The 16,645-nt window shown below is 45.4% G+C and overlaps 1 protein-coding gene across 3 annotated transcripts; it reads right to left on the reverse strand.

The window, feature by feature from the left end:
* Nucleotides 1–427: 427 nt before the first annotated feature.
* Nucleotides 428–15,472, reverse strand: RMDN3 (regulator of microtubule dynamics 3). 3 transcript variants are annotated; one of them, XM_011354919.2, is made up of 13 exons: nt 15,342–15,472; nt 14,780–14,973; nt 12,624–12,816; nt 12,053–12,196; nt 7,237–7,360; nt 6,175–6,277; nt 3,981–4,041; nt 2,445–2,520; nt 2,205–2,282; nt 1,923–2,021; nt 1,600–1,653; nt 1,377–1,457; nt 428–1,152 (listed from the first exon to the last, which is right to left on the reverse strand). In XM_011354919.2, the coding sequence occupies exons 1-13, from the start codon at nt 15,416–15,418 to the stop codon at nt 1,102–1,104; spliced, it is 1,335 nt and encodes a 444-aa protein (XP_011353221.1). In that variant the 5' UTR covers nt 15,419–15,472; the 3' UTR covers nt 428–1,101. The 3 variants fall into 3 exon arrangements, with proteins under 3 accessions (XP_011353221.1, XP_011353219.1, XP_011353220.1); XM_011354917.2 differs by having other exon boundaries at nt 7,075–7,360; XM_011354918.2 differs by having other exon boundaries at nt 7,075–7,360; nt 14,780–14,871; nt 15,342–15,423.
* Between the last annotated feature and the right edge of the window lie 1,173 nt (nt 15,473–16,645).

A 16,645-nucleotide genomic window follows, 5' to 3' on the forward strand; every position in this document is an offset into this window, starting at 1 on the left:
CATTTCTATACCACAAAACAAACCTGGGGTGGTATAATAAAGCCACAGTGACAGATTCTGGAATAAAAGTATGGTCCCTGTAAAAAAGCATCTTAGTCTTATAGTATTTAAAATATTTAATTAAGTGCTTTTGCTCTTGAAATTTGTCTGTTTTTCTTGTAGGTAGGATTAGGCTTTGTGCTGCTGGTTTTAAGTGAACATGAGAGGGTCAGGGAACACCTGCTTGGTTGGGCTAGGTCTTATGAAGCTAAAAAACAGCTCTCTGCCTATATTTTATATGTAACTAAAATTTTCACTGAAATAGCATTAACCAAAGAGCTTATTATAAACTATTTGGTGTCATTTTTCTACTTGTCTGCAATAGCCTCTGTAGTAGGAAACAATTTTGGAAGTGTCAAGAATAGGAGCTAATAACAGAAGACTATAATCATTTCTAGTCAAATTTGGTTTATTTTAAGTTTGTACCAAAATATATTCCAGGCAACTCCTCAGATCATAGTTTCAGTCTCATAAGCCTGCTGCCATTCCCAAAGCAGCCAAGACTCTGGAATTCAAGTGGTCCAGCCCCTTGGCCCAGGCATACAGTTAGAATCCACATGATAGGTGAGAAGAAGGCAATATCCATGGACTGCCCGGACCCTTCCTTTTACCCTGGGAGGGTGTGATCCTAGGACTATATACTTTGGTATTGAATATTAATCTGTGAAAAAGATTAGAGAGTACAGGTTCTGTTTTGTTCATATGGTTCTTTGAAGTTCATTCACCTTAGCAGCCACTGCAAGTCAGCCTTTAATGCCCTAACCACACTTAACCCGTAGGACAGGTGCCATATTAGGTTTGATTTTTTAAGAATTCGCTTAAGGGACAGAACAATAGAAACCCAGGCCTCAAGTACTTTCCCAATTTCAGATTAAAAAATTAGGATAAATTAACCAGTAGACAACAGGCAAGAAATGGGGAATGGTAGCACATACTGGTCAGAGTCAGTACACTCCCTTAACCATTCTAACTTGGTCTCCTGGGTCTAAGGGTACAAGGACTCTATTTTGGTCTCTTTTAGGTAGTGGTATTTCTCAAGTCATGAAGGTCATTGAAATGTGATTAGTCTAAAATTGCTTCCAATTCTTCCAGGTCCTTCTGGAAAGCTGAATCCTAAGGAGACAAGAGAATAAGACTAAGACTCAAAATTTAAGCCAACATTTCCCAAACCACTGGAACCCAATCAGAAGGGCCCTTTGCTTCCTTTCTGAGCTGTGTTATAGCACCTACATGTAAAAGTGAGGGAAATAAGATCTCTAGGGAAGATTTTTCCTGTAAAGGTCATATGGTGACTCAATAATGGAACCCAATGTTAGAAGAGCTCTTAAAAACATTACCTCATTAGTGACATCTGGCAGCTCCAGGGCCAGCTTCACCCACTGTCTAGCTTCAGAGTTTCTTCCTAGTTCTTGGTAGCACTGAGAAGAGACGATAGTGAAAACCTGGGAGAAATCTCACCAGGAGACTAGAAGGGGATGAGTAGGTATACTTTCAGGAGTTCCCAGAATATCATCATCATACAAATTTTTCATCTGTGTTGAAATAGGCAAGTGAGTTTACCTTGGAAATGTATACCCTTCCTGCTTTGGAAAATCCTGGCTGTAGTTCTTCAGCCTGGAGAAGGGAGGAAGGCATTTCTGTAAGGTATTCCCAAATTCAAGTCAGGCTCTGAAGTATATAGAGATTTCCAATCCTCTACTTGGAGACTGATTTAGTGGGTCTGGGAATTTATATTTTTTCTAAGTTCTCCAAGTGGTTCTGATTTTCTCATAGAACAGGCAGACAAAATTACCCCCTATGAGAAACCCTTCCTCATAATGTCCTCAGAAAAACAGGCCACCTAGGCATTTTTGGCTACTGTCTACCCCTCCCTTCCCTGATACCTTTAAGAAGCTCTGGAGGGCATCCTGTACAGTAGCACTTAGGGGGCTCTCCAACAAGGCTGTAGCAGTTTTTCTTTCTAGCCAGCTCAGGTGAGCGACCTACCACCAAAAGATCAAAGTGTGAATAAAAAGTTTCAAACAGGGCTGGGTCCAGTCACCAGTAACATGACCATTCAGAGGAAATGACACTTGAGCCAGGCTGAAGACTCTGCTCCCAAGTTTTCACTGCAATGAGATCAGGACACTTAGGGCCCTTATCTCAAGCCCTGGAATTCAGCTCACCTGGTAGCACCACCTGCCAAGGAGAAAGTGGGCCATGGGGTTTTCTGGCTGGAGAGCAAGGGCTTTGTCCACATGCTCCTGAGGAGAAAATTGTAAATATAAACTATCAGACACCAGAGTTGCTAAGGGAAGAAGGGCAAGTCATAGAGGCTGTAGGAACACCCTTTGATGTTCCTATAAGACGGGGAAGGGAATATGTACTAGATCAGCACAAGGGAAAGAAGAAAAGCCTTTCCTCACCTTGAAGCTAAAGCCACTCTGGATGCGCCTCTGGATGCCCTCATGCTCAGCCAGCTGACCACAAAGCACTGCATACCTAAGGGGGAAAGCAGCAGCAAGCTCAGGGATAAGAAATGGTCTCCCCACCTATGACATAATTGCACTGCTTCTCACCCTTGCACCCTCAACTAGAGCTGAAAATATTTCTATCTGTATATAATTCCTCTTTTCACAGACCTGTGATCCTAATTCATAGTCTTTAGCAAACACAATGGTAGGCTCTCCAAAGTACATACATACTGGGTATAAAAAAGTTGGGTCCTCCACAGTAACTCTCTCTTATACTTAATATTTAGGCAGGGTCTCAGTCCAAATCTCCAACAGATTTCCCCTCATAATGAGTACAGCCATAGGTGTCTTAAAAACTTTAATAGAAAAGACAAATTGGGATGAGACACTCTAGAACTTTCTCATGTTAACTGAGGAACCAAAAGAGGAAGAAAGCCCTCTGATTTCAGCCCTCTCTGTCATATCATCCTTCTCAGGGGAACAAAGCCAACCATCTTCCCACTTAGTCTTCAAAAAAAAAAAAAAAAGGTCTCATTACCCCATCCCTCCAGCCTTGTTCTAGAAGCTGACATTAAATGAGTATGTAAAGGCCCAAGTTGCTTTTTCATATATGCATTAAATATCTGGGAGGCATTTTGTCAGGTTCTTCCAGAGGCTTATTTCCATGTTTAGTCCAAAGACTCGTTCCCCAAGAAGAGCTAAGAAAGCATGAGGCCAATTTCCATCCTTGGCAGCCTGGGAGTTCCCAAGTGAAGCAGCACCTGTGACACCCAAGAAACAATGACCTGGCCTTTAAGAAGAGCCCTTGCAGAAATAGTTTCAGCAACAGATTAAACAGCCTCTCAGCTCGCAATCTGAGGGCAGAAATAAGAAAAGCAGGGGGAGAGGTAGGAAAGGAACATTTTCGCTAACACTTTGAAGTGCTGGAACCAAGCCCCAAGACAAGTTGGCCCTGATCCACACAAGCTGGCAGAATTTTGGCTCTCATGAGACCACAAACGGCTGTTTCTGTGAGCTAATAAATTGACTACTGAGCTTCCTGGGGGTGAACTCATCCACTTTTCCTCATGCAAGCCAAGCAAAGAAGCAAAGCCCACCGCCAGCCAGGTATCACAGCGAGGGGAAAGAGGAGGTTGTGCAAGAGAGAGAAACTGCAAATTGTCCTAGCCTCCCTGAGGAGCCAAGAATCCACAAGTTTTGTAACTAGGGTGACTCACAAAGCTGCTTGTTTCTCCAAGCCCCAACAGAAAAATAGCTTGTACTCTCTCACCTGCCTCACCCCTAAGGCACCTCCCAAAGAAAACTTCTCTGGGTCCCCAGCGGGGGGGGGGGTGCTGGGTAGGGCATACGGAAATAAAGGCCAGAGCTCCCTCTCCTGGTTCCTCTGGCAAATGCTTTGAGGCCAGGGTGGAGAAAAGAAAGGGCCCATCCTCCACTCCACTCTGACCCATGCTGGCTCTCCCCAGGACCCTGCAGGATGTTAATTACCATTGGTGACATTCAGCATTCTCATCCCCCTTCTCCAGAGCAGCCTCTGCTTCTTCTTTTCCTGTAGGACAAAGGTGATCCAGAGTTGACAGGCGCTCCCAAGCACACTTGCAAAGGGGCTGCAGGAAGAATGACTGCTCCAGCTCTCATCAAGGCTTACCAACCTGGACTTGTTTGGAAATAGTTGCGAACTTGAGCAGAATGAAAAAGCTGCAGATACCTTCTCCGGAATGACTTTTGCTTCACCTCACCTTCCCTATCTCTCATCAGCTGCCCCAGCTACCTTGTTTTTATAACACCCACCTGATGTGCTCATAGCACTTCAAATATAAAAGGGCCCAACGCTAATCTGAAACTGTCCCCAACAGACCTGACCCTGGAGGATTTTTGATTTGGAGTCACTGGACAGGCTTCTGGGTATCCGTGAATCCCTCTGTGGTATTAAATTTTAGGTACACATGCATTTTATTGAGGAGAGGGTCCACAGCTTTGATAAAATTTTTAAAAGAATCCATGATCCAAAAACAGTCATAGCTCTAGGCTCTTCATCAGAACCAAATGGACCGAGGTATGACCAGAGATCACTTTCACTTAGTCTTACCTAAGTATTCTAGGCACCAAGACTAAAAGAAATCAAGGCCTAAATACATGAATGCTCCTGACAGTGGTCCCCTAGAATGTCAAGGAGCCGAGAGCCCTCCAGAGGACCATCATGCCTACACACTGGAGAAAATGGCACCCTGCAAAATGGGACTTCTTTGATTAAAATGGAGAGGGCTTGGAAGGAAACATGGAGAAAATGGAACAAAAGTAATATGTTGAGGTGATAGGCTGGCTAATTTGAAATGTTTCAGTAATTATGGTATAATGCATATGCAACAAATACATTTTTAACATAGCTGATGAGACCCTTACATCCCCCTTTGCTAACAGGACCATGTGGCACCACCAGTGAGGGACACTGTCTTTTAGGGGATTTCTCTCTGCCCTTTTCAAAACACTATCTCACTAGGAAAATAATAGCAAGAATGAGAACCAGTTCCTGCTAGGCTAGACATAGGGGTGAACAAATGTCACCTGAGATCCCACAGAATGGCTGCCTCCTGGCAGTCTACCTTCTAGAGATAGAACAAAATGAAGAACCTTACACCCAGCAAGGATGGTCCTAAAAAGCTAGTGTCCCAGAGCAGTGCCTTCCAGTATGCTCCACAGTCATCTGATCTCCAGCAAGAACAGATCTGTCCAGGGTGCTAAGCTTGAGAAGCCAGACCAGACCAGCACTGGCTATGGCTGTTCTTCCACCTTCAGGGTTCTTCCTGGCTACTAGTACTAATAAATGATCAATGATCAAAGGGAAAGGAACGGTTCCTGTAGATACCAAAAATCAGACCCAAAGCTGATCAGAACCCTCACCTGAAATTTAGAAGGGAAAGCAGAAATTTTTAAAAAAAGAAGCAAATGGTAAGTAAGCCTTAAGCACCTTTAGATAAAAGTTCCAGGGATTTTTCTGAAGATCCGTATCAATAAACATTCAACTTAATTGGCCTGTTCTTTCTACATGACTTTCTAATTCTACACTTGTTTAGAACAATGACCTGGAGGTACTGTCAGATTCTGCATTATCAAAGATTCAGTAATGTTTGCAAGGCTGTACTTAAAAGTGAGAAAGTAAATGAATCCACTTTAGACAACTGAACCTGGAAACTCACTGATGGTGCATGATTTGAGAGGTGTGTAGCTAGACATCTTACCCACGAATCTCAGTGACCTCATACCAGACAGGGACAAGCCCTGAACCTGGCATAAGTCAGATACACCCTATCCCTCAGGGTATAGACTTAGCAAGAGAAATGCTAAGTAGATCCCAGGGATTTCTAAAAACACAAACAAACTTCAGATTAAAGAGGTTTTGCCAACTCTGTGTTTGGGGAGTTAGAACAAAAAATTGTGCTAATATGATACAGATACTCCTAAAAACGTGTACCTGTGTTACCACCATGTGCAGAGAAGCAGAGACTGTGTTCCATTTCAAGGAAGCAGGGGTCTTTGGGAGCCAGTTTTATCCCTAGTGAGTAACTGAGCCACAAAGGCCCTGACAGTCTATACCTTGGTGGTTCTCCTGGGCCCCAACCAAATGAGCTGTCTCCACCTCCACAGTCAGTCACTTTCCCACCAGGAAGCTGTCAGCACTTACCATTTAGGGCATATGACTTCTTCTCGCTCACCTCCTCAGTGAGCTCATACATGTCACTGTAGGCCCGGGCCAGGCGCCAGAGAAAGTCCTGCCGACTTCCATACTACAGACGAAAAGGAGAGGGATGAGGCCCCTCTACCCTCAGCCACAAAGAACTGGGGCTCTGGCCTCCCCCACCCACCCCTCCCGCCCACGCTTTGGTTTGAATTTCCAAGCTAGCGTGTTAGAAATGCTGACTGACATTGGGCCAGCCTTATACACAGTCCTCCACCCCGACACAGCCTCCCTTGTTCAATTAGTTAACTTGCCATACATTAGCCTATAGATTGCACTATCTACAGAGTGAGGGCATTCTGGCCTATACTGTAAGGAAGGAAAGGCCAACTCCAAGATGTAACAAGACAGCAAAAGAAGTCGTGCTGACAAAATGAAAAAAATGTGAAAATGCCCAAGAAAGGAGGGCATTCTAACTTTGGAGGCATTAATACCTTGGTGAGCATAAATTCTGGCAGTGAACCTGAGAAGGGGATTGTGGTTGAATAACCTACATATTTATCATGCTGAGAACTTCAAGTAGGGCAGGCACCTTGGTCTCTGCCTCAAGGGAAAAGAAGAAAAGGACATGCCAGTTCTTTCCACATTTCCCTCTGCTGTGGGAGGTGGAACTCTATAGGAGGCAGAGGAAACCTGGGAGGTGGTAAACCTGGGCCCCTTGGGACAGTAATTAGCCCCCTTGGGAAAGGATGTACAACCCTGGCGGGTAGGTGCAGAACCAGCCATCTCACTCTCATTTCCCTTCCCTTGTCACCTTGCAGGGTCAGTAACCACAGTGGCTTGCTCTCATTCCCTAGGGGGCAGCAGAGGTCAGGAGGGAGGACACACAGGCAGCTGGAGCCTCACCGCTAGCTTGTTGTTGAGCAACAGCTGGAAGCCCTCCCGCTTGCTCTGCTCACTGCCCTGGTGCAGCTCGTCTGCCTGTTGCAGGAGGGGCAGCACATCCTCCAGGCCAGGGGAGCCTTCAGCCTCCAGGGCTCTGGGCACTGGGCCTGAAGCCACCTCTACCTCCAGGTCCATAGAATCCTTTCTCCCCATCTTCACAGTCTCACAGCTCACTTCATCTTCCCCATCTTCACTCTCCCTGTCTGAGTCCCGCTCATAGTCAGAGTCGGCATTGGCTGTTGTGTAACTGTGGCAGAGAAATGTAAATGATAGAGTGAAGGGAGGGGATTATTCAGCCTGAGAGATCTAAGGTTTGTCCTCCACCAAGAGGGACTCTCCATGGCCTTGTCTAAAGCACCAAGTTAGAACTATTCCCCCCACTTAAGGGCAAAAATTAGTCGTTTCCTATGGGAACTATGGGCTAGGAAAAGTTTCCTATGGGAACTATGGGCTAGGAAAAGTTTCCTATGGGAACTATGGGCTAGGAAAGCGATCCAGGAGGGACAGAGTGACTGACCAAATTGGGGTGCTGTGACAGGCCAATATGAGAACCCCCTGCTTAGCTACCACCAAGTAGGCCAGAAAATAGAGAAAAAGAAAAAGCCTAGAAAGGTGTGTACCAAAATGTTTCTATCCCAGGATAGAAAGATTAAAAGTAATTATTTTTCTATCTCTTAATATTATATATGACCACTTTAGTGAGCATATAGTCTTAAAAAATAAAATAGGAACATTTAAGATAAAAAGCTTAATGTACATAGAGCTGATCTCCTGAGATAAATGGCTCACCAGGCTTAGAGTCTGTCAATCATTTTTGCTTTATCAGCCAGACACCTGCCAGAACCAACATGGGTGGATGCTAGCCTCTGAGGCCATGGGCAGACACAAATATCCACATTTTCTTTCTCAATTCAACAGAGATCTCTTCCCAAGTCAGCCACCAAACCTAAACTACAGGAGGAGTAGCCTTTGGAAACCTTGGGAATTACTAGTAGCTGAAGCATGAGAGGAGAAAGATGCAAACAGAACCCCTGGGCAGGTATCTCTGGGGCCACCATAAGCCAGGGATCTCCTAGGGAGCCCCAACTTTGGTGTACCCGCCAAAGAGGAAGCCAAGTTTCAGATCTCAGCCTCCAGCAGCAGCTGATTGGGATGTTTTTCCTAACTGCCAATTCAATCAGACAAAAATTGAGCAGGGCAGAAGGTAAGATTTCCAGGAGCTAGAACCAGACACTGGAGAGCCCTCCAGACTGAGTGCAGGAAAAGCAGGTTCTGTAAGCCAGAAGGTTCTGAAGCAGAGGGAAGATCTTAAGGTCATTTAGGGATAAGACTTCATCCTGGAATGAAAGCAGGAGCAGGATCCCTATGGCTGAAGCAAAACAACTGAAGGAGAGATGAGGGAGATACCTACAAACAAAATACAAGACAGCCTAAAGTCAGGGGCCGAATGTTGTAGGCTAGAAAGCCAGAGACGACAAGCAGGCTCCATCCAGAAGGTACCAAGTGAGCAACCATATCTGGTGCCCAATCCATGCTGACTCCTGCTTTATCAAGGAGCTTCCAGAATCATCTAACAAAGGGGCTCCAGTTAACATCTATTACAGGAACTAGTAAGGTATTTCAAACCTTAATTTCGTCTTGCTTTTTAAGAGGTTATCTAAGTATCCTTCCCCTCTAGCAATTTGCAGTAAAAACTTCACAAATTTAAGGGACAAGGAAAGTGGCATCATCTTCACAACCAACCTAGGTGGTGATGAGTGAGACCACAGGTAGCCTAAAGAAACTCCCAACCAGTTCCTAAGCCCTGGACAATAACTTGCTCCTACTCAGCCCAGCCAGGCCCAAAGTTAAATGGGTGAATAGGTTATCTGGCATGGAGAACTTGAGTCTCATCTCTTTCCATTGCTAGAAAGAAGGGAAGGCCCCATTCCCTACTGGGTTGAAGACTGCCTTGGCCAATCAGTTCAAATCAGGAATGTCCCAGGGAGGGACCCCTGTTCTTATCCCTGCTGGAGTACAGACAGCAAGCAGCACAGTCTCTCCAGGGAGCTGAGCCAGGACGAAATTCCTGCAATGCTGTGATCCCTTTGGGTCCTAAAGGCGAAGGAAAAGGAGAAGTCAGGAGGAGGCTTACTGCCATCCACAGTGAAAGCTGGTAGAGCCCTGTGGGGCAGGGAGGCTCTAGCAAGGCGGCATGGTGAGAAGGCCTATTTTTGCACCTCAGCCTCACTTCAAGGATCTCTGCCTCACTAATCTACAGCCCCACTGCCTGGCACACAGTGAGCAGGCAAACACTTGCTGAGTACCAACACCAGCCCCATGGGCTTCTAGGGCTTAAGAGATTGATCAGGTGCTAGAGCTACATGGGCTGCCGTCTCTACATTCACATCATGTTCTCACACCTCTTACATCACCAACCTAGCCCTTGGAGAAATCTACCAGAGAGAGAGGGTGGCCCTTCTGTTTAATTGCCCAAGAAGAAGATGAGGTTACAGGCAACCTCTCTTGGCTGGGACACCTGGGAGGGAAGGCTTGCTGGAGGATTTGGTGTTTTAGAGCAAGTTGAGTTTTAACAGGGAAGGGACTAAAGCTGTGTCTGGTACAATGCTCAGGAAACAAGCTCACGGACCCACACAGTGATTCTGCCTCTGCCACATTCAGTCGATCCCCTGGGAGCTCAAAGTTGCTTTTTTTTTTTTTTTTAAGAAAATGGGAATACAGCTTTTAGTGGAGAATAGCCCATCAAAAATTCTTATTCTTTCATCTCTCAAAGAGGTGCTCCTTCCTCCAGGCCCGCATTCCAGAGTTTGTGGTCTCCCAGAATTCCCCCTTGACCTACATGGCACTGACCATGACAAAAAGAATTATTCACTATGGCCACTGCCCTAGATGGCACCCAGCTAAACCAGAGTCTTGCATCACATAACCCATTAGCTTCCACATGCCACGCAATCTGTCATGGGGCTGAGCCTGCTAGAGTTTAATTAAGAAAGTCACCCTTCCTCCCATCCCATCACAGGTGGCTGGAAGGCCTGTCCTGCCCCTTGTGGCCTTGGGAGCCCCAGTGAGCACCCACAAGCTTCTCTGGTTAAACATATCGGCTCTCACTGCCCATAAAAATTTGTACCACTTTTTAAAATCATCAAGGTCTTGAGTCTACATCCTGATCTTGGGCAGAGCTGTGACCTCTCCTGTTCAACCATCTTACAAAGTTCAAATGTCAATTCTCCACCCAAGTGACCTGTTTCTTTGGGTTGCATAGAGATGCTCCTTAAGTCTCGGCCCACTAACAACTACTCTGTCCTTCTTTCAATCCAGATGTGTCAAATATTAATTTTATTTTTGCCCCTCCTCTAAAACAGCCCTCTGGAAGCATCTCTCAGCCCAGAGTTATTAGGTAAATTAAAAAGGGCCACTTCTGTTAGCCCTCGAGAATACAGATAACAGAGGTCAGATAACCCAGGCATCAGTAGTCATGGATGGAGGACTAAGCTCTTTACCAAGACTTCACTTGTTTCAGGAGACACCTAAGCAATAATAAAATCCAGCACAGCTGTCCAATAGCAGTGACATGGAAAAAGAGAGTAATACTATTAATTTACTTAGAAAACCAAATGAGGGACAGGTAGAATACAATGGCCCAAGCAAGAAAACAAGGCTGAAATCTCATGAGTAAGATATACTGAACACACTGCTATGGGCAGTGAGCTGTGGCAGCTCTTAGTCAACGGGAAGAATTCCCAAGGGCCACATGCGACATGTCTTCCTGTGAAAGCCCTTCTGTGCCCTGATGACCAAGCCATGCCTCAGATTGCAGACCCTCACACTGCTGCAGCTGAGCCTGGCTAAGCCTGCAGATGAGCCCGGCTAAGCCTGCATTTGGCAGTTGTACAACCCGAGGCAAGGCAACGAACATCGCTAAGCCTCAAGTCTTCTCTGAGAAATGGAGAAAAGGAGCACCTACTCCACAGGATCCTGTGAGAATTAAGTGAGGAGATACCTCTAAAGTGCTAAGCAGTGTCTGTCACAAAGGAAGAATAACTGGTAGTTAACATTATAAAGTGTTTCAGCTAAAGAGAGACAATGCTGCAAAGATCATTGTGCATGTTTATAGCTAAATTGGCCATTCTGACCTGACAGAAAGCTTGGCTGTTCTCTGTGCCTATCTTTTCCTTAAGGAAGAATAAAGGTCTGCAGAGGCCACCAAAGAGAGATCAGCCTTTAGACCTCATGCAGGCCACCTGGATGACTGGAGCTAGCAGCAAAGGGCAGATGCTGCCACTGACGGCATCAGGCACCACCACAAAGATATTCATTTAGACTCTATGCTTGGGACCAAAATTTCAAAATGGCACTAGTGGTTTAAAATGAAAAGCCTTGAGTCTGACCAAGTTTAGAGTCCACAAGATTCTTGCCTGCTGCCCTTGTCTCACAGTAAAGCCTGTGCTCAGATCTGCTGGGCCACCACATCGGGACAGTCACATCCCACCCGTACAGTTGGCAAGGGAGCACGAGCAAGCCTGCCCTGTGGGAAGAGGAGAACTTTTAAGGAGAGGGGAGCACACTCTGTGCTAAGAGAGCTCTGTAACCTGGCTTTGCCACTCGGTGAAGGAAATAAAGTCCTGTGATAACATAAGTAAATGCCCAACTAATGTTACAGGAAAAGAGAAATAAAAAATACAACTATGTAAAAAACAAACCTACTGAGAGGAAAAAAACAGATGCAAGCAATAGCCATTGTTAAAATTTCTGTTCGTCTGGATGACATAAAGTGGATGACTTTTCTTATTTCAGCTGTACAGTATTTTATTTATTCATACCCTTATCTTGTTCCAAAAGTTACTTAGAGCAGCTTGGTGTGAATTTTCCACTGATAAACTTACTTTTACAAAACGTAACCTGGCTGGAGCCACAGCTACCTCCAGAAGAGACAACTCACCCGCCTTCGCTCTCTACATCTGTGAATGTGGCTCCCGAAGTGGCCGTGAAGTAGACGGAGCTGGAGCCAGTGGAGTCACTCCTCTCCCGGGCAAATGGGAACCTTTGCCGCCGAGACACTCTCTGGTTCTCTTCCATGTGGGACCTGAAAAGCAAGGTGGCATTGATCTTTCCAGAGGGTAGCATTAGGCCCCATCCAGCCTATCTATCCTTCCTCTCACCATGAGGGAGCGTCTTACTACTACTCCTCATTAAAGGGCCAAGAGCAGAGAAAATCCTGGGTCTTTCCACTCAAGAGAACAAGGGCAGGTTTCTGGACCCACCCTGCATGGGCAGACCAGGTTAGATAGAACAAAGCATTTCAGCTGTTATGACAGACCATGAGGGCCCAAAAGCAGCTAGGAAGTTATACAAAGAAAGGTACCAAGCCTACAGCTTCCCTGCCAGTTAGGTGAGAAGCTATAAAGGTGGCTTCCTCCTTAGAGACAGACAGCAAAGGGCAGAACACAGCTCAGCTGAAAAAGCTATAGAGGCAGTGAAAAGCTGGGAGGAGAGGAGGCCACATTACTCACCGTATCTCCCTAACAATCTGCCCAGTAAGCCCCTGCAGGCTGCTCCTCAACTCCTCTACCTCCCGCTGCAGTGCCACTAGACCAGTCAGCACAAAGTCCAGGCGGTCCAGTATCTCCTCTTGCCCTTCTCGTGGAAGGCTGGGCAGCACCGCAGCATCTCCAGCCTCACCTGGGACTGCCCGCAATGGCCTCACTGAAGGAAGGAGGACAAGAGACAGTGATGCCCATGAGGAAAAGATGTTGCACCGAGAATTCAAAAACACTTGCTACTCTTTGGAGTTCAATTTACAAAGACCCTTACAGCTCAGAAAGCATATGTTCAGAACTAAGTCCTGGTAATGAGTCCCAAGCAACTATCCAGAAAAAACAACAAGGTCCCAATCTCTAAACAAGAGCCCTCTGTTCTAAGAACCTTCCCCAGCAGGGCCTTCAGCAGTACTGCACACCACAGCAGATAATGTAAAATTCTTGCAAAAATGAGGTACCTTTTCAAAGGCAGGACAGCAGCCCTGTTAAAGAAAAACCTTTTCCTAGCTACAGGTATACCTCAGAGATATTGAGGATTTGGTTCCAGACCACCGCAATGAGTCAAGTATCGCAGTAAAGTAAATCATAATCTTTTGCTGGTGGAGGGTCTTGCCTTCAATTTGAAGAGAAAAAAAAAAATGCAATATCTGTGAAGCACAATAAAGTAAGGCATGATAAAAAGTGGTATGCCTGTATATAATGCACAAATGCATATGAATTTATGTATTATATACCAGTCAAATATAAAACCAGTCAATATCAACTACACAGCCAAACCAAAACTGAGCTCACTCAAATTCTGCTTTTACTTCACAAAGAATAGCAAAGGAAACTCTGAACTCCTCTCAAGAACTTCATTCAGTATCATCAGAGAGTGGCGAAGAGAAAAGGGACAGTTACTGAGAGAAAAGTATACTGGGAAAAGCCCATCCACACACATTGGAAAAACAAGCTCTGCATTGAGATCTAGGTAAATTCCCACAGTAAATGCTAGTAAACTAATAGCTACCTAAGACAATTATACTGGAAAATTGAAAACAGGAAAGAAACCAGGAAGGCAGGACCCCCAGTCAAGCAAACATAAATCTGTTAAAGAAAATCTAACAACAATCTAGGCCAGATTACAATACACACTCAACTGTGTTCAAGAATGTAGAGCAAGAAAGACCCCTAGGAACATAGGTACTTTCCCCCAACCTCAGCCAAAGAAAGACCACTGCTAAGAAATTACAAACAAAATACAAGGAAAAGGAAGGAAAGACAAGCACACTTGCAACACTAGCTTACTACCAGGTTATAAAATGCTGGCAGTTTCAATCTAAGGTGATAATTCTTTGAAAACTCCTAAAACTATCTAAACCACCTGGCATTTGGTAATCAGATAAAACACTCATTCCCAATTAACATGAGGTGAGATGATCTGAATGCTCCTCTGTTACACAAACATGAGGTTTAAACAAGCCCTAGATACTCTGCTCAAATGAGTTAATTTAATATGAAAGTCTTGCAAAACTAAAAGCACTACCCATTTCAGCTGTGGCTGGCTTTCAACTATATTCAGCTTCATTCTAAGTGAAGTAAGTGCATTCCCTGCCCCATGCTGTGGAAAGTCCACAGGACAAGGTGACCAGGCCCAATCTGCCACTTACTTGCGATGTGACAACCTCAGAATAGTTACACAATCTTTTTAAATCTTGATTTCATCATAAGGAGGATAGAAACACTTGGACTAGTCTTCAAGATCCCTTCAAATTCTAATACGCAATTAATATGTAAACCTCAGGACTTTTAATTCCTACAAGACTAATGTTTCCTTTTGCCTACTTTTGGACTCTTCCTCTACTTACTAAATACCCCACCCAACACTAAGCAAGTGCCTTTAATACACATAGAGCTCTACTGTGGCAAGGACTAAAAGTGAAAGCTAAACAGCCTTTTCACGATATACTCTCTTGGGATTATAGGGGAATGAGTACAGAAGAAGGAGACTGCTTTCCTTTTCAATAAGCTTTCCAAAAGGTGAAAATTCTCAGGCATCCCCCTCCGTTGTCCTGTCCAACAGGCAAGGCAGCCTGGACCCCAGATCCATCCGTCAGCCATGCCTGCGGCCTCAGTGGACCGGTTCCTACCCTGGCGTCCGGGCTCTGAAGTCTGTGTGTAGTCCAGGGAGTTGGGCAGGAGCTGGCTTTGACCATGGCGCTGGGTCCGTTTCCACCGCTGGCTGTAAAGGGCACACAGGAATCCAAGGCCTGCGGCGGTGCCCAACAGCAGTCCCAGTCCTGAGCAGGCGCCGCCCAAGGCCCCCATTCTAGACATGATGTGCCTGCAGCCCGCGTGTGCCACCGGGAGCAGGCGGGCGTGGGGAGAGAGATTAGTGAGTGTGGTCCACCCACCCCCATGCTGAACCCCTGGAGATATCTCCTTGCCCAAACCCTGAGCTCCTGACTCCCCTCACCCCAATCCGCCAGTCCTAGTGCCCCAGAACCGCACCTTTCACCCAGCGTGGACCAGCCTCCCCTCCAACATGCCCCCTAGTCCTGATCCGGCAGTCGAGTTTCTGGGTCTCCAAACCCTTCCCCAACCTCACGACACTGCAGACCACAAACCCGCCGCCCTAGCCGCAAATTCCTGATCTCCCCTGCGCCCTTTGAAGGTGCCCTGGCCTGGCAGGAGGTAAACTCAGACTCTCACCCGGCTGCTCTCCACCATGACAGCAGCCACCGCCGCCCCTCGCTGTCAATGGCCGTGACGTCATTAAACAGGGCCATCAGCCCCGCGCCCGGCTAGGAAGGCGCGGGGAGATTACGACTCCGGGCTGCGCCACAGGCCCTGTTATTTGCTGAGGGAGGGGCCACGGGCGCCGCCAGAGGGGCGGAGCCAGCAAGGAGGCGGGAAAGGGGAACCGAGCCAGAAGGAGAAGGGGAAAGCAGACTTATTGGGCGGTTACCAGAGCAGTAGTTCCCACGGGCTGGCAGTCTGAGGTTCCATTTCTCTCGTTACACCAGATTATCTGTTCGTCCCAGAATATCTTTCTACTTTCGCGTCTACTATTGCTTCTGCCTAGAATGACCCATTTTCACCTGGAAACACCACCCTCTCCCACCTTTCCTTACTGTCATAACTCAGACTTTGATTTCGGCTTAATTTGTTTATGCGTTTTCACTCAAACCACTTTCTAAACACTAGTGCCTCTGGCAGTTCAAATTTGAACAGATAAATTGTTCGTTAGCCATAAGAGGCCCCTGAGTCCCTAGGGCCAGCTTCTTAAATACTCTTACCATATACACTTAAAAAGCTCATAGATGCACATCCCAGCCAGTTAAAAAAACCAAAACCTTAAACCTGACATTGTCGTTATTACATTAACCAAGGACAAGGTTATAATCTGTTTTTCCATTTCTAGAATGTAAATGAAATTCGTTCCTCTAATGATAACATTTTTTAACATTGGAGTGAGGTTAAAATTTAATATTTGAGTGAGGTTAAAACTTGCATTGATCTGATTGCTTGAATTGGTTCAGATACCATTTTCAGGTTGTTTTAATGTGTTCATCAGTTTTTCTGTGCTTATCCATGGCCCACAGATTTTTATGTAATTCCATTTTACTCATGATTTTATGCAACTTCTTGTAATTTTAGAAACTAAACACAATTTTATAGACTACGATTCCAATTTTATTGTCAGCATTTCTTAAGAGTTAAAATTAAGTTTAGTGACAACCAAAATATCTAGATCAGTCCTCTACAAATCTTTGATTAGATATTATATTAACTTACACATACGACTACATATTATGTATATGTACATTGCAAAGAATAATTTAAAAGCAATGAGGTATAAAAGCTTAAGGAATAGAAGTTCACCAATACCTCCTACTTAAGAATTCTTAAGAATTCATTTCAATTAGTACCTCTTGAAATACACTAGAGAATTAATTGTAATTGTCCTGGTTGTGAGAAAAGAGTGTTTTCTAATCTTTATTTTTTATTAAACT

Source organism: Pteropus vampyrus, unplaced genomic scaffold (assembly GCF_000151845.1).
Source record: "Pteropus vampyrus isolate Shadow unplaced genomic scaffold, Pvam_2.0 Scaffold19, whole genome shotgun sequence".
Classification (NCBI taxonomy): Eukaryota; Metazoa; Chordata; class Mammalia; order Chiroptera; family Pteropodidae; genus Pteropus; species Pteropus vampyrus.

Coding starts and splice junctions, on each gene's coding strand:
- RMDN3 (XM_011354917.2), bottom strand. CDS start 15,418: ATGGCCCTGTTTAATGACGTCACGGCCATTGACAGCGAGGGGCGGCGG. Junction 4,042..6,174: donor GAAGTCATATGCCCTAAATG/GTAAGTGCTGAC, acceptor TTTGTCCTACAG/GAAAAGAAGAAGCAGAGGCT. Junction 1,654..1,922: donor CCCTCCAGAGCTTCTTAAAG/GTATCAGGGAAG, acceptor TCCCTTCTCCAG/GCTGAAGAACTACAGCCAGG.